Source organism: Myotis nattereri (genome assembly GCF_964212035.1).
Source record: "Myotis nattereri genome assembly, chromosome: 5".
In the NCBI taxonomy this organism is placed as follows: Eukaryota; Metazoa; Chordata; class Mammalia; order Chiroptera; family Vespertilionidae; genus Myotis; species Myotis nattereri.
The window spans coordinates 4526739-4548655 of NC_138080.1; the positions used below are offsets into that span (position 1 = coordinate 4526739).

At 50.4% G+C, this 21917-nt stretch overlaps 1 protein-coding gene across 3 annotated transcripts in view; it reads right to left on the reverse strand.

Moving 5' to 3' along the window:
* TRPC3 (transient receptor potential cation channel subfamily C member 3) overlaps positions 1 to 20950 on the reverse strand; it is a gene marked incomplete at its 5' end in the record, with an annotated part of 75907 nt that extends 54957 nt beyond the window's left edge. For all 3 annotated transcript variants that reach the window (XM_081093065.1, XM_081093064.1, XM_081093063.1), the window contains one exon: positions 20727 to 20950. In XM_081093065.1, coding sequence (XP_080949191.1) covers positions 20727 to 20950 — 224 coding nt within the window. The remainder of the gene's footprint in view (positions 1 to 20726) is intronic.
* Between the last annotated feature and the right edge of the window lie 967 nt (positions 20951 to 21917).

The window sequence follows — 21917 nt, forward strand, 5'->3', positions numbered from 1 at the left end:
TTGATTAAAAAGGAAAAAAAAAAGGAAGAAAAATCTCAGTATTTAGGCCAAGTGTCATCTTTCAGGATCTTAGGGTATCCTGCCCCCCTCCCCCCAAAAAAACCTTATAAGATTAATTTTTTCAATACTACAGACAAGATTTATCAATTATAAAGTTAGAGCATCAATCTAGATATATGTTACTGAAAATAATTGTGCCTTTATAACGAGTTGCTTAATTACCAATATTATATACTAGTAGTTGCCTCTCTGAACTAAAAGGCTATGTTACGTTATGGTTTAAAAATCACTTGCGTTTCTTGTGAATAAAGCCCCTGACACTAATGCACATCCCGGGCCGTGTGCACCGGCCCTAACACCCGTCACACGGCTGTGTCAGCTGCCCTACAGTCATGCTAGTGACCCATGTGCAGCGGCTGGAGTTCGCGTTCCAGTTGCTGTGTTGCTGGGCAGAGCACTTTACCGCCCTGGGTCTCCCTGCCCAGGCTCACAGGGGCTGTTACAAAGCACTCCCGGTTGATTGGCCTCATGAGCTCATGAAGAAAAAAGCTTTTTTAGAAGTTCAGAGCCTCTGAAAAATGATGTTAAATAATATCACTTTTAACATTTCAATGGTTATTATAAGTACAAACCTGCATCTTTACCTTGGCCCAGTTCTAATATTCTTGCTGACTGAAGTGCTTAATATAGCTTCCTTTTTTAAAAGTCTGTGATTTTTGTTTTGTGTGTGTGTGTGTGAGTTGCACCAGATAAAGCTCTTTTCACATTACTGACTTTTGAAGCAAATATGAGTGACGAGTTAAAAGTGAATGGCCGGGGGAAAACGCTTTCCTTCCACAATATGTGTTCCTGAAATACCTCCCACTATTGACAAGACAGTATTTGCAGGGTCAGGAGTTGAACACCAACTAGAGAGGACACTGGCCTCCCCAGCGGCTGGAGGGGGTCACTGGGCGCATCTCCAGCAGAACACAGGCGGTGACACCCTCCATTCAGCACTCAGTCTGCAGCCTCAACCAAGGGCCGGGCTCAGAGGCCACCGCAGAGGTTTCCAGACAGAGAGCAAGGGCCGGGGCCAGGCACACCGGCTCTGCAGAGTGAGGAAAGCAGAGGCGCCAGAGAGGCTTGTTAGCTAGTCCAGGGCAGAGAGGGCTGTGCCTGGCACCCATTCTAACAGCTCAACTAGTGTTGGGTGGTCAACCTTAAAAATTAAACATAGTATTTATATACAGGGTGGGGCAAAAGTAGGTTTACAGTTGTTCAGATGAAAAGTCTATATATATAAAAGTCTAAGCAACCGGCTGACTGGCCGGTAGCTATGACGCGCACAGACCACCATGGGTCAGAGGCTCAACACAGGAACTGCCGAGCAACACCAACTTTGCAGAGTGCCCTTTCACATTCCAGGACCCCTCGCCGATCCCCACAGGCCAAGCTGAGGGACCCCACCTGCCAGAGGGACCCCACTTACTCTGCAGACGCCCTTCCAGCCCCAGGTGCGCCAGCCAGGGAGGGACTGTGAGAGGTTGGCTCCAGGGCATGTCCGGCCAGTCTTGCCCAGTCCCGCCCCACTGGCCACCTGCTAATTAATTTCCTTTCAATGTGCACAAATCCATGCACTGGGCCTATAATAACACAATAATTAATAAATAATAATACAAGAATAAACTGTTTCATGTCTGCACAACTGTAAACCTACTTTTGCCCCACCCTGTATACACACACACACACATACACACACACACATATACTGTATATACACATATCTATGCACACATATAAATGTATTTTCTGCAATTTCTAGAAAGCAACCGAAGACTCTTGGGGAGTGGAACTGAGTATCCACAGGGGAAGGGAGATTTTTACTTTTTACTTATAGCCTTTAGCACATTTTGAATAGTTTTAACCACAGTTTGACTATTTTTACTAAAAAATAAAATTCATGTTTTCAATTTTTATTTATTTTAATCCCTTAGGTACTTATTGGCAATCACTGCAGTGAATCTTTCTGAAGCTAAATAAAGGCCCTATGTTTGACTGTTATTCGTAGGGTATGGATGTGCAGTGTGTGGGATAGTGTGTAGTGACGGGTGTGTGCTGTGTGTACATCTGTGTGTATCTATGTGTGCTGGTATGATGATGATTTTTAAGTGGGAAACAGCATTCACTGAGTTGCCCAGAAGAGAACTGTGTTTCATGACCAAACTCAATGACAAGGGTTTTAAACAAATCCCAGAAATGTTGTCAGTGTAAAAGTGAGCATGTTTTCTTATTATTAACTAGTGACCCAGTGCACGGATTCAGGCACATTGAAAGGAAATTAATTAGAAGGTGTCTGGTGGGGTGGGACTGGGTGACACGCCCTGGAGCCAACTTCCTGTGGTCCCTTCCCAGCCGGCCGTACCTGGGGTGGCACTGTGGCTCGAAGGGCATCTGCAGAGTGAGTGGGGTCCCTACAGCAGGTGGGGTCCCAAGGCCTGGCCTGTGGGGATCTGGCCTAAACCAGCTCTCCAACATCCCCCGAGGGGTCCCGGAGTGTGAGAGGGCACTCGGCAAAGTTGCTGTTATACAGGGTATGGAATGCAAATGCAAGTGTGCAGTAAACCAGATTCAGGGCTGACAGTGTCCCAGCAACAACATAACCCATGGCTGAAGGTGGAATCATGTGGCCCTGCAAGGAATCGGCCTCCCTCCTCTTTGGTTTCAAGGCCTGTCACCTGAGAACCTCTGCTGCCAAGTCATTGCAGCTTGGCAGCTCCTGCGTTGAGCGTCTGCCCCCTGGTGGTCAGTGTGCATCATAGTTACCGGTTGGACAGACACTTAGCATATTAGCCTTTTATATATATAGACTAGAGGTCCAATGCACAAAATTTGTGCAAGGGGCTTGGCCCTAGCAGCCACAGTGGCTTGCTTCAGTCCTCGCAGCCCTGGCTTCATCAGGAAGGTCATCCGGAAGGACGTCCGGAAGGTCATTTGGCTGTCTGGTCTAATTAGCATATTATGCTTTTATTATTATAGATAGTATGGACTTCATTGGTTAATATTTAGCATTAAGCTATACACTGGTACTCTTCAAATGGCTAGAATTTTCATATTGTGTAAAAGATGGATTTTGTACTAACCATTGATATGTTGACATTATCTATGACAACAGAATATATATACAGAGTATATGCCTGCAATTTCAATCTAAACTCAGATGGGTTATCTTTGGGGAAATAAACTCATTATTAGTTAGCGTTACATCTTAATGGAAAGGGCTTTTTATCTAGTGTTGCTACCTACAAAGAACATCACTTAAAAAAACAAAAACAAAACCACTTTTTCTCCCAAAAGAGAAAAACAAAAACACTTAAAAAAAAAAAACACTTAAAACACTTAAAAATACAAAAAAAAACTTTAAAAAGAAACACGAAAACCACCATTTCTCCCAAAAGAGAAAAAATACTATAAAATACTTTTATAAATTTTTTCTTTGTATATGTCAGTATCTAAAATTTTTTTCTTAGTATTTCTTCATTTTGGGGAACTTACAACTCCATATTGTATATTTGAGTTGAAATGTGGAATTTTAGTATACAACACAAATCCCATGAGTCATTTTGATTTTGTCTTTAAAGGATTCTAACACTGAGTTAAGTGTGAAGTGAGATTTCTCAATCAGAACAAATTATACTGCAATCCTATATAATAAAAGCCTAAAATGCAAATCGACTGAACGGCAGAACAATCAGCGAACAACTGGTGGAACGACCGGATGCTATGACATGCACTGACCACCAGGGGGCAGACTGTCAATGCAAGAGCTGCTCCCAGTCCGCAGGCCCCAGGCCAGCCAAGGCAGGTGCCAGAGGAGACCCCTTGATCGCCCTGCCAGTCGCCCTGCAGAGGGAGGCGACCAGTGGTGGCGGTGGGGGACAGGGCTGGCCAGTGAGCGGGCCGGCACCATCCCTGATTGCCCTGCCTGTTGCCCCACAGATTGGCCCTGATCACCGGCCACGCCTAGGGACCCTACCCGTGCACGAATTTCATGCACTAGGCCTTTAGTTTCAAAATAAAAGAGCCAACTTAATGCTACTTATCTTCATAGTGAATCCACATAGAAAGGGCCTTTTGTGAAAAACTTCCCTTACAGTATGAAGGTAAGCTTCACTAATCTGGACTGATAGAATAGCATGAGCCACATTCGATCATCCACAATGCATAAACCCGGTGCCAATCTCAACTGGTCTGGGCAAGCCTCTCCTCTAGCAGGAGAATTAGGAAGGAGAGAGGGTGAACGGGAGAGGATGCTTAACTTCGGTAAGGCCAACACTAACATCATTTTGCCCGACAGTTTATCCTCAGATCTGCACCCAGTGGGCGGACACATTCACCGCTGCTGGGGCCTTCCTTCTGGTAGAGCATCGGAGGGCCACTCTCCTAAATCAGACGCTCGACAAGAGCCACGTGCAGCCTCCTTCGTGGCTCAGACGGATGCTGGGAACATCTGACGGCTACGGACTGAACTGTGTCCCTCCCACAGATCTCTGTGTTGAAGCTCTGACCCCCAGTGAGGTGGTACTGGGGATGGAGGGAATCAGGGTTAGATGAGATCATGAGGGGAGAGACCTCCTGCTGGGATCAGCGCCCTTGTAAGGAAAGATACCAGAAAGCTTGCTCATTCTCCTCCCAGCTCCTCCCCCCATGTGAGGACGCGGAGGGAAGTCAGCCGCCTGCAAGCCAGGAGGAGAGCTCACAGAACCTGGCCGTGCTGGCACCCTGGCCTTGGACTTCAGGCCCCAAACCTGTGAGAAAGCGCACAGCTGTTGTTTAACCAGGTCTATGATGGCGCTTTGTTACAGCAGCCCGAGCTAAGGAAGACACTGACCATGCATCTTAAGGCAAAAAAACCCCAAACAAACCCAACTTTTTCACGCTTTTATGAAACAAACCTTGGGCTCTTAGTACTAGTTCAAGCACTGACGCAGATAAAAAGTTCTTCCTGAGAAATATTGTGGTGAACCCAAAGGCAACCCTTTTCTCCACTCTATTCAGAATCAAAAGCACAAGCAACACTCCGCAGTGCTTATAACTTTGCCATCAACTCCTCTGACCTCTGTCAGCGTCTCTGTAAGTGCGCCTTGAGGACCACCTGCCTCCAGATCACTTGGAATGCCTGTTAAAATGCAGATTTCTAGGCCCCGTTCTAGAAGACATGAATCAGGATCTCTCAGGAGAAGGTCCCTGGAATATCTGTTTCATATGAGCCTCCACACTAACTGTGGGGACTCTCCCGTATAAATACAGTGGCTACCCTGCACCAATGACCTCCGACTGTGAGGCCCTCGAACGCTTGGCACACCGTCCCTGCCAGATGTAAAGCGGAAATAATAGATCTGAGCGGAGGGACAAGCAGCCTGTGTTCACTGCAGTCCTCTAGGCTTTACTGCTATTTAACATTTGATCTCTAGGGAGCGACTGACTTGAGCCATAATAATAAGCCTGCAGAAATGCCTTCACCAGCGACCCCCCCTTTATATATTTTTTTTTAATCAAGGATTGATCTTTTTTAAAAGATTTTCTTCAATGTGGCATTGAAAGGGTTAAAGAGGCTGTCCATTATAGTATTCATTGCACCTTTTATGGGGGTTCAGGTTCTAACATCATCCTAGAATTGTGTAGCAAGAAGCCTCTCTAGGTGAGTTTGCTTCCTTTATCTAATAATACTGAGATGTAATCCTGGCCTCTGTGGGGTTTTTTGCCCACGGTATCCAGGAACTTAGTTTCGATCTAAAAATGCTCAATTCCCATCACATTTCTAACCCAGACTTCAGTCTCTCCCCTCAACTGAAATGATTTCTCACCTAGATTTTAAACCAAGGATCCTATATTCCATGTGTTTTAAAGCTATTTTATAGCTATCTAAATTCTTTTTTAAAAATAAATTTTATTGATTTTACAGAGAGGAAGGAAGAGGGAGAGTTAGAAACATCAATGAGAGAGAAACATCGATCAGCTGCCTCCTGCACATCTCCCACTGGGGATGTGCCCGCTACCAAGGCACATGCCCTTGACCGGAATCAAACCTGGGACCCTTTCGTCTGCAGGCCGATGCTCTATCCACTGAGCCAAACCGGTTAGGGCTTATATAAATTCTCTTTTAAAAATAGAGTATTAATAAATACCTCCTCACAAATGCCCCACTGCCAATCCCTGGATGGTAAGGCCATGCTTTATATATCATTATCCTGTGCCCCACAGGGAGTACATACTCAATAAATACCTGTCTGGTTGAGTTCCCAAATCTCTTCCCAGGTCCTGTCCTCTCACTTGACCTCAGGTCCCACATGGACAGCCCCCTGTCCCCTGGTCACTCTAAAACGCCCCTCTTCCTGAAGCCAGCGCCCTTCATCTCGGGCTGCTTACTCAGGGTTAGCAAGTTCGGTCACCTGTGACTCACTGTTTCCATCCTGTCCGTCACTACATTCTGAAGCTTCCCCTTGGGAATGTTTCTCATCGTGGGCCCTTCTCCTGGGTCTCACTGCCTGACCCCTCCTCCAGATGCTTCAGAGGTCAATGCTGGATCCGAACAAGAGGTCAAGGCTGAGCCGTAACCGGTTTGGCTCAGTGGTTAGATCATCGGCCTGCAGACTGAAAGGTCCCAGGTTCGATTCTGGTCAAGGGCATGTACCTTGGTTGCGGGCACATCCCCAGTAGGGGGCGTGCAGGAGGCACCTAATCGAAGTTTCTCTCTCATTGATGTTTCTAACTCTCTATCCCTCTCCCTTCCTCTCTGTAAAAAATCAATAAAATATATTTTTTTAAAAAAGAGGTCAAGGCTGGGTCCTTGTTACAGGTCAAGGCTGGGTCCTTACAAGAGGTGCAGGCTGGGTCCTTACAACAGGTGCAGGCTGGGTCCTTACAACAGGTGCAGGCTGGGTCCCTACAACAGGTGCAGGCTGGGTCCCTACAACAGGTGCAGGCTGGGTCCTTACAACAGGTGCAGGCTGGGTCCTTACAACAGGTGCAGGCTGGGTCCCTACAACAGGTGCAGGCTGGGTCCCTACAACAGGTGCAGGCTGGGTCCCTACAACAGGTGCAGGCTGGGTCCCTACAACAGGTGCAGGCTGGGTCCTTACAACAGGTGCAGGCTGGGTCCTTACAGAGGTGCAGGCTGGGTCCCTACAACAGGTGCAGGCTGGGTCTTACAACAGGTGCAGGCTGGGTCCTTACAACAGGTGCAGGCTGGGTCCCTACAACAGGTGCAGGCTGGGTCCTTACAGAGGTGCAGGCTGGGTCCTTACAACAGGTGCAGGCTGGGTCCCTACAACAGGTGCAGGCTGGGTCCCTACAACAGGTGCAGGCTGGGTCCCTACAACAGGTGCAGGCTGGGTCTTACAACAGGTGCAGGCTGGGTCCTTACAACAGGTGCAGGCTGGGTCCCTACAACAGGTGCAGGCTGGGTCCTTACAGAAGTGCAGGCTGGGTCCTTACAACAGGTGCAGGCTGGGTCCCTACAACAGGTGCAGGCTGGGTCCTTACAACAGGTGCAGGCTGGGTTCTTACAACAGCTCTCCCTCAGAGATGGCGTGAGGGAAGGCAACTGCCCGGTGCTGTGCGCTGGACCTGGGACATGTGCTGCAGGCGCCTGGCTCTGCAGCCCGTGGGAGCTGAGCGGAAGCCGCGGACACTGGGGAGCCCAGCTGGGTCCTGACAAAGGCAGGTCAGCCAAGGTCAAGTCACTTCCGCTGACAGGCAGCACCGAGCAGACAGGAACATCGCCCAGAGATCAGAAGTCGGAGGACACCAACCCTGTCCCCTCCAGGGACACACGTGGCCCCTTCCTCAATGCCCAGATGCTACGGACACAGCAGAGGGAGGAGCAGCTTTCCAAAAGCCTGAGCGATTTTATCCAAGTGAGAGACGATTTCTTTAAAAAGAAAATGCACTTTATCGTATCAAACTAAGATCAGTGAAATCGGCCTCAGAGCATCTCTCTGGAGGGTCCTAACCAGGGCGGACACTTGGACCAGGAGGAGACTCCGACCCCTGGAGAGGAATCAGCAACAAAGACACAGCTACAGGCCCAGGAGACCCTGTCCTGGCGGAGCAAGTCCCTTGGGAGCGCAGGGCCAGCCTTCCCTCCTGGTTCACGCGCATAACTGCCTAATTGCTTAATTGGCCTAATTGCCTAATGTATTGATTGCTTAATCACTTGTGGAAGGAGAATAGTGTCTGTTGAGCAAGCAAAACACAATTTAAAAAACGAACTTAAACCACAGATTGGACATTTGGTTCATTTTCTCTCCCCGCCAGGAGGCAGCGGCGCCGGAGAAAGACCTGCCAGAGGTGGTGGGTCGCAGGGGCGCCTTGTTGCAGGAGCCTTGCTGCGGCCCACACAGGTGGCTGCTTCCTGGACCTGCCCCACCTGCTGCGGGGATGCTTCCTCTGTCCCACCTGGGCACACGCTTACTCCTGCCACTCACCACCTCAGATCCTTCCTACCTGCCGTGGCCGGCCGTATTACACGCCTGACCACCAGGACACCTGCGAGATTCTGTTCACCCTGCGACGCTGAGCCTTCGGCCTTTCTGAAACCCGTCCTGACCCCTGCAGCCTGAGCTTGTCATCCTGCTGGTCTGCCCTGAATCTGTGCACTTGACTTTATTTCGTCTCCTTAACGATTGTCTCCTGAAACACTCATGTCCCCTCAGGTCAACTGAAGATAAATGCTTCCTGCTCCCTGTTTCGTCTCATGCTTATTTACGTCGTCTCAACAGAGCCAAACACATGCCCCAGAGCAGTGGTTCTCAGCCTTTAAATACAGCTCCTCATGTGGTGGCCCAACCATAAAATTATTTTCGTTGCTACTTCATAACTGTCATGTTGCTACTGTGATGAATCGCCATGTAAATATCTGATATGCAGGATGGTCTTAGGCGACCCCTGTGAAAGGGTCGTTCGACCCCCAAAGGGGTCGCGACCCACAGGTTGAGAACCGCTGCAGTGGAGGCTCACGCTCCTGTGCGCTGATAGGAACTCTACAGAGGAAGAGGCCTGGTTAGAAGGACACCTTCCGGAAGGTCGCTGAACGGTAGAGGATTAGGAGATGAGACTCGGGGGAGCCGTGCCAGGAGGAAGAAAAGTGATAGCAGTTTGCAGCGTAACAGCGTCACTCCATGCTTAGCTTATGTGTCGCGACGTTCGGCTCTGTGAGAAGCAGTTTCTGAAATGGCTCTCTGGATGGAGCCACAAGGTCTTCCGCACTCAGCAGCAACTGACACTCGCAAAGTCACCTTGTCCCTTGTTGGAGGGAGGCGAAGAACTGATCAGCCACTCCGTGCATCTAGCAAGGAAGCGGGCCAAGTAATAACACCGCCGCGTGGGCCAAAGCAGGGAGAATCACACCCAAATTGTTGGGACTAATCCGCTCACACGCCGGAGAAAGTGCATGTGCCAACGGGCCAGGACTTGGTCTGTCCTCCTGTGAAGGGCAAGGAGAGCAGACGGAGCCACAGAAGAGAAGCGGTGAGGGAAGCACAGAAGAGGGGACAGGGTGAGAGCGACCCATGCTGGCTGTGGTGCTGGATGGGGACACGGAAGCGGTGATGGCGTGCACAGCAGGCGCTGACAAAGGGCAAGGGCGGCGTAGAGGAAAAGTCAAAAATAACAAGCTCCACTGCCCCCTGGCAAGCAGGCACCTGCCGGTCAACGTGGCCATCTCTGGGCACATCTGCCATCGGCGCACCTTAGCCATGGAAGGAGGGAAGGGCATCTGACCAAGGGCATCAATCGTGTCATCAAAACACACGTGTAGACTGCCTGTCAATATACGTGTTTGTGGGGTGGGAGCTGGCGGACGCTCAGGAGACCCTAAATGTGCAACGTGCAAGGATGCAGGACGGCGCCCCATCAGCGCCACTGTCTGGGGGAAGGGATGGGGGCTTCGGCAGGGCCATGGCCCACAGCCCTGCCCCTGAGACTGCACCCCGGCAGCACGAGCAAGTGGTAAGGCACAGGCTGGCACAGGAGCGACCAAACGGCAGGGCCAGCGCTCCCGTTAAACAGGAGAGCGAGCTTTCGTTCCTAAAGACTCTCATCGGACAAAAGCCTAGAACAGCGGTTCTCAGCCTGTGGGTCGCGACCCCTTTGGGGGTCGAACGGCCCTTTCACAGGGGTCGCCTAAGACCATCCTGCATATCAGATATTTACATGACGATTCATAACAGCAGCAACATGACAGTTATGAAGTAGCAATGAAAATAATTTTATGGTTGGGTCACAACATGAGGAACTGTATTTAAAGGGCCATAGGGTTGAGAACCACTGGCATAGAAGGTAGAGATTCCAGCACTTCCAGGTCTAGAAGGTCCCGGGCTCCGCAGCCGTGAATCCCGAGCGGTTCTGCTGGCCTGTGGTCCAGGACTCTCCACGCATCGGTTGGTACACCTGTTGGATCCCGCCTCCCTGTCACCTGCTCAGGGAAGCGGTGCCAGGCCCCCAGCAGCGGAACAGAGAACAAGCCAGTCGCAGTGCACTCCCTCTGGAGGTCCCGGGGCGGCGGGAGGGCCCTGGCCTTTGCCCGCAGACTTCTCCATAATGTTTCCTAAATGTACGTACCCAACAAAGTGGTCGCGCAAATGCTTTCTAGAACTTCATGTTCCTGCTTCCAGAAATGGCATTTGGGGTGTCGCTCCATCAAGCCCCCCATCGCGCACCCTGGCATCGCTGCTCTCCTGCCCGTGTCCTCGACAATCCGTCAGCGCCCTGGGGAGCAGGGGCCGTCTCTCTCCAGCTCCCAGGGTCTGCCTCTTAGCACATGGCCGGTGAGGATCTAAGTGAGACAGATGGACGCACAGAGGACGCGTGCTGAACCTGGAGATGGGAGGCCCAGGAACAGGTGATTTTCCCATCCAGATCAAAGAACACCCTTGGTCACATATGATTATGTGTGGAAGCAGTGATGGAGGAGAATTGGAGCAATTCTTCCATTAAAAAGAATGTCACGAGTACTTGGATATAAATCAATAGTCATAAATTAAAGTAATGTAAACAGCCATTCTCCTTGCAAAGCAGCTTTCGGCTTAATTCCACTTAGTTCTTTGTTATGCCACAAAAAGTAACAGACGGATTCTGAATCTCTTGATTTTGATCTTTCATAAAGTTATGTTTTGCCAGAATAATTTGGGGGCAAATGGAGGATTAATCTCAGAATTAATAAGATCTAATAATTGTTACTTAAACTTACTTTTGAAAATAAACTAATTTTCACAATACTTCCTAAAATTAATTTTTGTTATTTCAGGAAGATTAGTGACAATGAAATTAGAAGTCAAATACAAGTTCAGTCTGTAATTAAACAAGAATTGAGACACAATGAACTCAAAAAATAAAAAACTTTTTATCTAAGAGAGCCTCATATTTGGCTATTTAAATATATTAGTCATTATCAAATATATATATATATATATATACATATATATATATATATATACATACAGATACACACACACACACACACACACACACACATATTAGTGGCCCAATGCACAAAATTTGTGCACAGGCCGGGAGGGGGGAGGGGGGAGAGTCCCTCAGCCCAGCCTGCACCCTTTCCAATCTGAGACCCCTCGGGGGACTGCTTGTCCCCAACTGTCCCCCCTTGCTGGTCTGATTGCCCCCAACTGCCACCCCTGCCAGCCTGCTCACCCCCAACTGCCCCCCCCCGCCAGCCTGCTCACCCCCAATTGCCCCCCTGCCGGCCTGCTCATCCCCAACTGCCACCCCCCCACTGGCCTGATCACCCTCAACTGCCCTCCCCTCCTGGCCGTATCGCCCCTAACTGCCTCTGCCTCTGCCTCGGCCCTGCCCACCATGGCTGTGTCCGGAAGGACATCTGGAAGGTCTCCTGGTCTAATTAGCATATTACCCTTTTATATATATATATATATAAATAATATATATAATAATGTTATTAGAAGCCAAGGGATCTGGTTTTCTATCATTATCATCCATATCCAAGGTCAAAAGTCTGAGGTCTGAAGATGCTTGCTCACGTCTCATCACCCTGTGATCTACTTTTCAACAGAGAATCCAGACCCATCAGTCCTACTTGACAAAATGTATTTAGAAATGCAAAAGAATCTTACCACCGCCGTGCTCTCTCCTTAGTGGGTCGCACACTTGTGGATACTGAAACCTCTTTGTGTAAAAAGAGCTAGGACCAAACCCATATCATCATCTATTATTTGAATAGTGCAAAGGAAAAAGGGGGATTTTTTTTAACTAGATAATTATAGACAGATATCCTTGACCTAGATGCTGAATTAAGGACAAAATGCTATGAAATCCTAATTATTCTCCTAAAGCCACCGCTGAGGCCCTTATGCACAGGTGTGAAGCTAGCCACCCCACAGCTCACAGCTCCAGACCTTCTACCCGGCCAGACGCCTGCGTGTCCACCCTGCCAGGCCCCTACTCCGGTCCGCTGCCGGTGGTGCCGCGGGCATGTGGAGAAGGAGACTGCCCAACGGCCCTTCATTGTCACTTGGGCATGCGCCTAAGGGGCAGTCACCTGAGGGTGGGACTTGGTGGCTTTACATGGGGGACTTCAGATGGCCCTCCTATCACACTATAGAGGTCACTATCTATGGGGACTTCGGATGGCCCTCCTATCACACTATATAGGTCACTATCTATGGGGACTTCGGATGGCCCTCCTATCACATTATATAGGTCACTATCTATGGGGACTTCATATCACAATGTACAGGTTACTATCTACTCCATTTGCCTAATAAGGTCACTCATGATTCAGAATTTTCTTCCTTCTGTGATCTTGGTTCAGTTAATAATACTCTCTTCACGAGGGCCTAAGTGAATGCCTAAAACCCAATCACAGGGTGTCTGGTTTCAAGACAATGGAATAAAGGCCTTTCCTGCCCCATTTCCTCTCCAAAATTACCCCCTAAACAACAAGGAAAGCAAAGAACAGTAACACAGATTTCATCTTTCTGAAACCAAAGGGCATTTGGGACCCGCCCACAGTACGTGAGGACAGAAAGGAGAGGAGTTGACAGACGGGTGAGGACTTAGCAGAGAGGAGGGAGGTCCAGCCACGGTGCCGGTAAAAAGAAGTTGATCCACCTGCTCAGTACCAGAAAAGACCCAGAAATTGGAGGCCAAAGAAATTCCAGAAAGTAGAGATGGGGCAGGAGCCAAAAATGGGGGAATTGGCTGAAAACCAATCTCCAACCCCCAACTGATATGATCAAGTGAAAACTCTCACCCCTGCAGGAAACAAGATATAAAATACCTGGAGAAATAGGAACAGAGATGCTCTAGATGTGGGGATACCAGGCCCAGGGAAAGGCAGGAACCAAGAACAGGGGGATCCCTGCCCAGTTCCAGAGTAATAGCAGCAGGTTTATTGTTTTAAAATACTGCATTTCTGAAATAAGACAAAAATGCTACAACACGGAACACTCATAAAATGAGGAAGAGCTCTTAGAGATAAAACACACACACACACACACACACACAGAACAACAACACTATATAATAGTTAAAATGGAAAAGAATCATGAGAGAATTGGGGGACAGAGTCAAGGGAACATTTTTCCCCTTTTTTAAAAATTGTTTAAAGTATTACATGTGCCTCCTTTTCCCCCTGATTGACCCCCACCACCACTCCCCCCCCCCCCCAGGACAAGGCCCCACCACCCAGTGTCCCTGTCCATTGGTGATGCTAATATGCATGTATACAAGTCCTTTGGTTGATCTCTTACCCCGCCCCTCCCCTGCCTTCTCTCTGAGGTTAGACAGACTGTTCAGTGTTTCTTTGTCTCTGAAGGGAACATTTCAGGAAGAAGAAGAGAAAAGACAAGTGTTGGAAAACGGGAGAGAAGAGAGAAAAACCAGGGGTCAGTCCAGGAGGTCCAACATCCAAATAATAGGAATTCCAGAAAGACAGACTGAACATGGTGGGTAGGAAATAATAAAAGAAATAATACAAGAAAACTTCCCAGACTGTAGAACAGGGGTCCTCAAACTACGGCCCGCGGGCCACATGCAAATACAAATATTGTATTTGTTCCCATTTTGTTTTTTTACTTCAAAATAAGATATGTGCAGTGTGCATAGGAATTTGTTCATAGCTTTTTTTTTAAATATAGTCCGGCCCTCTAACGGTCTGAGGGACAGTGAACTGGCCCCTTGTTTAAAAAGTTTGAGGACCCCTGCTGTAGAGCATAATCTTCAGATATTGAAAAGGTTCATCAAGTGTCCGGCTCTTGTAATGAACTTAGAGTGATCTCATTTATATGTGGAATCTAATGTACAAAATAACTTGATGAACAAAATAGGACTAGAGGCATGGATATATGGAGCCATTTCAGAGGGAAGGCGGGTGGGGAGGACTGGAAGAGATCGGCCAAAGAACATGGACACAGACAATAGTGTGGTGAAGGCCTGGGCCGGGGGGGCAGTGGCTGGGTGGAGGGGGGCAAACGGGGAGGGGGAGGAAGGGGGCACATCTGTAACAGTGTCAACAATAAAAAAAAAGAACACAGACTGACACCAAGGCATATCATCCTGAAATTTCAGAATAGCTCTAATGAAGAAACAATTCTTTTCATTTTTCCTAAAAGCTTCCTGAAGAAAAAAAATAATAATTGAAAACCACATTCATAGGAAGTCGGAGGGTTTTAGAAGGGATGTCTCCAGGAAACCGTACAGAGGCTGCAGAAGATTTAGCTAAAGAAGCGAGAACAGATGAGACCAATATTTACTCCAAGAAAAACAAGTAATTAAAAAAGAAATGCAATCTTACTATGCCACCTGACTCAGCAGTGAACAATAGTGACATGGTCATCACAATGAAGGCTTTAGATCAGTGGTTCTCAACCCTCCTAATGCCGTGACCCTTTAATACAGTTCCTCATGTTGTGGTGCCCCCCAACCATAAAATTATTTTTGTTGCTACTTCATAACTGTAATGTTGCTACTGTTATGAATCATAATGTAATATCTGATATGCAGGATGTATTTTCATTGTTACAAATTGAACATAATGAAAGCATAGTGATTCATCACAAAAACAATATGTAATGATATATGTGTTTTCCGATGGTCTTAGGCGGCCCCTGTGAAAGGGTGGTTCAACCCCCAAAGGGGTTGCGACCCACAGGTTGAAAACCGCTGCTTTAGATATTAACCAGAAACTGTGAAAAGAGGTGTAGTAGAGGATGGAGGGAGAATGAGAGGTATGAGTGAGTGAAAACTCCCACCTGAGACTACTGCTAACCCCTAAAGTGTATGACTAGCCAGAGGGTAGTAGTTGAAGGAGCTGAAAGTGGGCAGAAGGGAACCAGGGAACTAAGGGGGGGGAGTGCTGCTATTGTTCTTTAAGCCTTTTACCACGAGCTAACCTACAAAACAATATCCCTGTATTACTTCGATAGTATGTAGAATACCTTAAAACAACCAACAAAAACAACAGCTTTATATTGTACATAGAGAAATTACTCCTCTGAGGAATAAACTAATATTACAATGAACAGGTTCAGATGAGTGAAGGTCTCAAGTCTAACGCTGTGCTAGTCTTCAAAACGAAACCCGAACTGTGGGGAAACCCGCCTCCTCCTTAGTCACCCCAGGGTGACCTCAGTCCCCAACGCCCAAACTCCTGCCCCGGGAGACTTCACAGGCCCTTAGAGAATCTGAGTTCTGTCCCGGGGGCGGGAGGAGGATGCCACTTCCAATCGGGTGCCCAAGCCGCGCACCCCACTGCACAGCCCGCTGCGCTCAGTCCCGCCGCCGAGCTAAGCCTGGGCCCGGACTTAGATGAAGCCAGTGCCGTAGACATGACCTCCAACTAGATCCTCTGGGTGACAAGGCCGAGGTCCCTCCTCTTCAGCTCCCCCGTCACAGAACCGAGCCTATTGTTTTAACCTTCTAATCACTCTGTGACTTCATTTTTTAATAATTTTTTAAAAATAATAATTGAATGTCAGGTGTAAAATACGATGATTTGATATACATAGTGAAAAAGGTTACTAACATATCCACCTCCTCATAAAACTCCTGTTTTTCTTTTTTCTTCTTGATGAGAGCATCTGAAATCTACTCTCTTAGCAAGTAGCCAAGATCCAAGATGTGAAAACAACCTAAGTGTTCACTGGCAAATGAGTGGACAGAGAAATTGGCATATGTATCTAAATCACACTGGAATATTATTCAGCTCAACAAAGGAGACCCTGCCATTTGTGACAACACAGATAAGCCTGGAAGACGTTGTACAAAGTGAAATAAGCCAGACGCAGGACGGAAAACAGCGTGTGATCTCGCTTCTGTGTGGGATCTGGAAACATCAGGTACATGGGAACAGAGAGCAGATAGGTGGCTCGGATGTGGGAAATGCGAGGAGAGGTTGGTCGAAGGAGGCAAAGCTGTGGGACAGGTGAGCCCAGAGCTCCCATGGCCAGCAGGACGACTCCGGTTAATAATTCTGTATCGAATACGGAAGCTGTCCGTCTGCCGAGTAGCCCTCAGAAAATGACGTTGCTTCTCTGTGTACCAACGTCCTCCTTTCCAAATGATAAAACCTGCGTGGAGGAGGTGTGATTCAGGCTACTGAGTACAAATGACAGCCCGAAGTATTATGTAAACACAACTACTGCTTTTATTAAGAAAGCACCTCCTCCAGAGAAACCCGAAACGGAATTCTCTTTCCTAGACGCCCTTCTCTGTGAAGATGACGCTGCAGAGACCTAAGGTTCCGTGCCCCTGTGTTACCACAAGGACCGAGCCTTCTTACAAAGCGACCCCGAAGTTCCTCTCTGGGTTTATCGCGTATTTGACAACCGTGGGCCGATTCTTCCCTCTTCTTGAAACTCCCCTCTCCAGGCAGCCTGGCCTTGGTACCACCAGCCCCTTCCTCATTTTCTGTGTCCTTGCTTCTCTCTCCCTCGCTGTCTCCCTCTCTCTCTCCCTCTCCTCTCTCTCTCTCTCTCCTCTCACAAAAATATTTTCCCTTAGATAAGAGAGCCTGGACGCCTTTGTTTTTCCCCTCACATTTCTTCTTTGGTGATGCCATACACTCTGCAACCATTCCCATCAGATAGTCAGGAGACTCTCAGATTCTCTGAGCTTTAAACTTGCATTTCCGTCTTTCTGTTTGACAAACGCTCCCCTCTGTCCTTTTCTTTTCAACGAAGACATCAATAATCTCTCAGTTATCTAGGTTTAAATCACCAAGTCCTCTCTGACCCTGCTTTCCCTGTAAACCATGGAGAAAGCAGTTAGCTGCCAATTCCCAAAGATTCCATCTGTATTCCCTCTTCTAATCTCTCCTCCTTCCATGACATCAGTACCACACAGTTACAGATCCTGACCTCAGCCTGGCTAGCCACAATAGCCCCTAATTTATTTATTCACAGTCTGCCAATTGCCACTTCAATCCATCCTGCTCTCAGAGTGGCTTTGATCAAATTGCTGCTGCTTTGAAACAATCAATGACTTCCTATTGCTTCTTCCTGGCATACAGATCCTCCACATTAATGCCCCAAACCAACACATCCCGCTCCATCTCACTGTTTTCCTACACATATCTATGTTCCAACCAAACTCAGCTAATATTCCCTAGACAGGCCTGGCATTTGGGGAGGGGAGAAGGGGGCGGGGGAGAGAAGGCTTGAATTAATTACCCGTTCGGTCTCTGCCTCATAGCCTATGCATTTTTTTTCTAAAATATGTTTTTATTGATTTCAGAGAGAGGAAGGGAGAGGGAGAGAGGGATGGAAACATCAATGGTGAGAATCATTGGTTGGCTGCCTCCTGCACGCTCCATACTGGGGATCGAGCTGAAACTGGGGCATGTGCCCTGACCAGGAATCTCACCGTGACCTCCTGGTTTACGTGTGAGGCTCAACCACTGGGCAACACTGGCCAGGCACATCTTTTAAGGCCCACAAAGGTTTCCTCAATTTCTCCACAACCTTAAGTTGTCCGTCTCCCCTTTGCACTTGACCCTACATAGCTCTATCCTTGTGTATGTGTGTGTGTGTGTGTTTATGCTGCTTAATCTACTCTAACTTCTAGCATAATTGCTCCATTTCCACCTCTCCCTCATGAGATTTTAAATTTCTTTCTTGAGTGCAGACAAGTTGTCATACTCATCTTTGTGGCTTGCTGTACTTAGCCTGCACTTTGCACATATGAATGCTTAAGAAATATCTTGGAATTGAAATTCATGAGAATGCCGTCAAATGCCTTTTTGGAGTTCATCAGATACATTACAACCAAATAGGTTTCAGGAATGAGGTCATCTTGCCAAGGGTATATGACTTCGTCCTAGGTTGGCAAATAATTAAGATAAAGGAAGTTTCAATTTGAATCGCTGGTTGAAGCAAGAGTTCTATTAAAGGTTTTTTTTAAAAGTCTTGTTAGTGATATAACAGATGTCATTCTTCCTCCTAAGAAGTGTGTTTAAAATTTCCAAACAGCCCAGCCGGCATGGCTCAGTGGTTGAGCATCGACCTATGACCTATGAACCAGGAGGTAGCAGTTCGATTCCCAGTCAGGGCATATGCCTGGGTTGTGGGCTTGATTCCTAGTGGGGGTCATAGAGGGGACAGCCGATCAATGATTCTCTCTTCTCATTGATGTTTCTGTCTCTCTCTCTCCCTCTCCCTTCCTCTCTGAAATCAATCTATACTAATAAAAAGTCAATATGCTAATTAGACCAGATGTCTTCTGGGCATCCTTCCAGACAAAGCCACGGTGGCAAGGGCTGAGGCAGAGGTGGTTAGGGGCAATCAGGCCGGCAGGGGAGGTAGTTAGGGGGAGATCAGGCTGGCAGGGGAGGGCAGTTATAGGGCGATTAGGTAGGCAGGCAGAGGCAGTTAGGGGTGATCAGGCAGGCAGGAGAGTGGTTAGGAGTCAGTGGTTCCAGATTGTGAGAGGGATGTCTGACTGCCAGCAGTCGGACATCCCCCAAGGGGTCCCAGATTGGAGAGGGTGCAGGCTGGGCTGAGTGAAACCCCTCCCCCCATGCACAAATTTTGTACACCAGGCATCTAGTATATATATAAAATTCCAAATAGACTCCTGGGGCATGGAGCCATGGAATGAACCCCAGGACTGCCCTGAGGAGTCTTCTTGGTGGAAGTGGCTCCACCCTTAACATCCCTTCTATTCTGCCTTCTATGGGTGACCTGGGGCCATCCTGTCCGATTCCATCCTAGGGTAGGGCTGTTTGTTCCCCGCTCTGAAACTGGGCATGTTCTACTCAGATGGCACACAGAGCTAATCTCTGCCGGACATCAGGAGATGGATACCAAGCTAGTCTCTGACGTTCCCAGCCACAGGCCTCAGATAAGCACGGAGAGCTGGCTGCCCTGCCGCCAGAAGAAATGTCTCCTCATGTCTATCTCCTCAAAATGACCCCGTCTCCTCACCCGCTTGCTGAGTTAAGTGAACGCCCCGCAGACAGAAGCTGTTCCATTAGCGGCTGGACGGCAGTCCGCAGCGGCGCTTGCCCCGCGCGCTTGGGCAGTGGACCTCCAACCCGGAGAGGCAGGGCGAGGCTCTCCGCTCCGCCCGCTTTCTCCGCTAAGAGTGCTCCGGCGTCCAATTTAGTTTTAAAGACTCAAGAAACGGAGCAGGGTGCTAAAACCCAAATGGACAAAAGTAAAAAAAAACGTCTAACCCCAGGGAGGCAGGGGGGCGAGCGGCGGCGCTCGGATCCCAGCGGATCCCGTGACTTCCCTCCGTTTCCCGGGCCAGTTCCCTGGGGCCAATCGTCAGCAACAGCCGAACCCCGCGGAGTGCGACGCTCATTTAGCAGCAGAGCCTTCCCGGGCCACCTACTCCGGCCTCTGGTGTCTGTTTTCTGGGGTGGCTGGTGGGTCCCCGTGGCCCCAGCGGCTGAGACCGGGCAGCCGGCCGCCCCCGACAGCAGGGGGCGCTGCAGAGCCACCTCCCCGGGCCCCGGGGCGGGCAGGACCGCGGCCCTCCGACCCTCGCTTCCCACCTCGATCTGAGGTTCTTCCTAAAAAAGACAGTAAACCCCGGGGTACGTGACAGCAGCACGAGGGGGCCTGCGCCCTGGAAGAGGAGCGCCCTCTTTTCCATCCGCTCCGCGTCTCGCAGACCCGGGCGCGAAGCGAAGGTGCTCCTTCCACACTCAGCGCGCCGACCCCGCCTTCCAGGCTCCCGGCCGCCCCCTCCCGGGGACCCGCAGGGCTCGGGTGCGGGCTCCCTGGGAGCGGGCCGTCGGCAAACGCGCGGCCGGCCGGGCACACCGTCCACCACACTCTGTCGCACACGGTCCCCTCCCTTCGCCCCGACGGCCCGAGCCTCCGAGGGGACCCGTGTTTCCCGGTGGCTCACATGGGACGCGGGCGAGTCGGAGGTGCGCGCGCCCGGGTCAGTGCGCACCTGGCCTTCCTCGACCCCCACCCCGAGGTGCGCATCGTCCCGGGGGTCCCGTCCACGGCGCCACGCGCGCCCCCGGCTGCCGGCGAGGACGCGTCCACGGGCTGGGAGCGCGCCCGGCGTCCGCGGTGCCGGCTCGCGGGGCAGGTCCGCGCGCTTCGGCCGGGACAGGGCCCCGCCACGCCGTCCGCGCCCCGGAAGTCCCCCCGGGACGGGTCCCCGAATCAAACCGGCTGGGGCCTGAGGTCCCGGGCCCGTCGCGGGATGGCGGGGGCGCCTCCCTCCGGGCCGCTGCGGCCGGTACTTACAGATCGGGCTCCGGCGACCAGGGCGGCGGGCGGTGGCCGTGCGGTTCCCGCGGCGAGGTCTCCGAGCGCAGCTCCAGGCCCCCGTTGACGCCCCTCCAGCCCCGCCGGCGGCTCTGCGGCTCGGCGCCCGCGTCCTCGCCCTCCTCCTCCTCCTCCTCCTCCTCCTCGGGCGCGGGGAAGGTCACCCTCGCCGGCTCCTGGCACTTCCTGACCTTGGTGGACATCGCGCCGGCCGCGGTGCGAGCGCGGGGACGCCAGCCGCCGGCCTCCGCCTCCGCCGCGCCGTGTCCCCGCCGCGCCCCCGGCCCGCCTCCCGCGCCCCGCGCAGCCCCGGACGGGGAGCGAGGCGGAGACCGCGGCGCCCGCCCACCATCCACCCGCGGCCGCTGCGGCGGCGGCTGCGAGGACTCAGCCCGGGGCCGAGCGGGGCGCGCAGGCTGCCTGCTCCCCCAGCATCGCTCGCTGGGATGGAGCGGCGCTCGGGGCCGGGGCGCTGGAGGGGCGGGGACCAGCTTCTCCGACTGGCGCTGGAGAGGAGTCGGGCCAGCAGGTGGGGAGGCAGGAGGTCAGAGAAACTCCCCCCTCCCCTCCGCCACCCCTGCCAGAGGCCCACCGCCTCCCCTGCAGACGCAGGTTCCCTGAAGGAGGGAGAAGAGAAATCGGCCGCCACTGGCTCGTTGACCTGCAGCCTTGTTCACCCCTGGACTGCGGAGCGTCACTTTTCCTGGTTCCTCACTGAGGCTTAAGGGAACCCGCGGAGTTCAAGTGCATGTCCCGAGGGCCTCTGAGCCCCGGGATGGCGATGCTTTGAATGCGCATGATGCTTGGGGTTGTGGGGTTTTTAAAAATGAATCTCAGAGGCATCTGACAGGATATCTATACTTTCCAAGGAATATCTTCCAGCAAAATTTCAAGTCTCCTTTTTAAAAAAAAAAACAACAACAAACGCATTTTAAAATACAAGAGCAGTATTTCTTCTAGGAGAAAAGACTCGTGGAATTTTAGTCCGAAGGAGTCTTAAGGATCAAGGAACTTATCCCCACTTTAGAAATAAGGAAACGGGGGCCTAGGGAGACTGAGGAAACAAACAAGGCGGCTGCTAGTGGGGAGACTCAGACCAGACGCAGGCCTGCGTACCTTCCACGTTCCTGTTGCCTCCAGTAGGCAGCCCTCCAGCAAGTCCAACTTGGA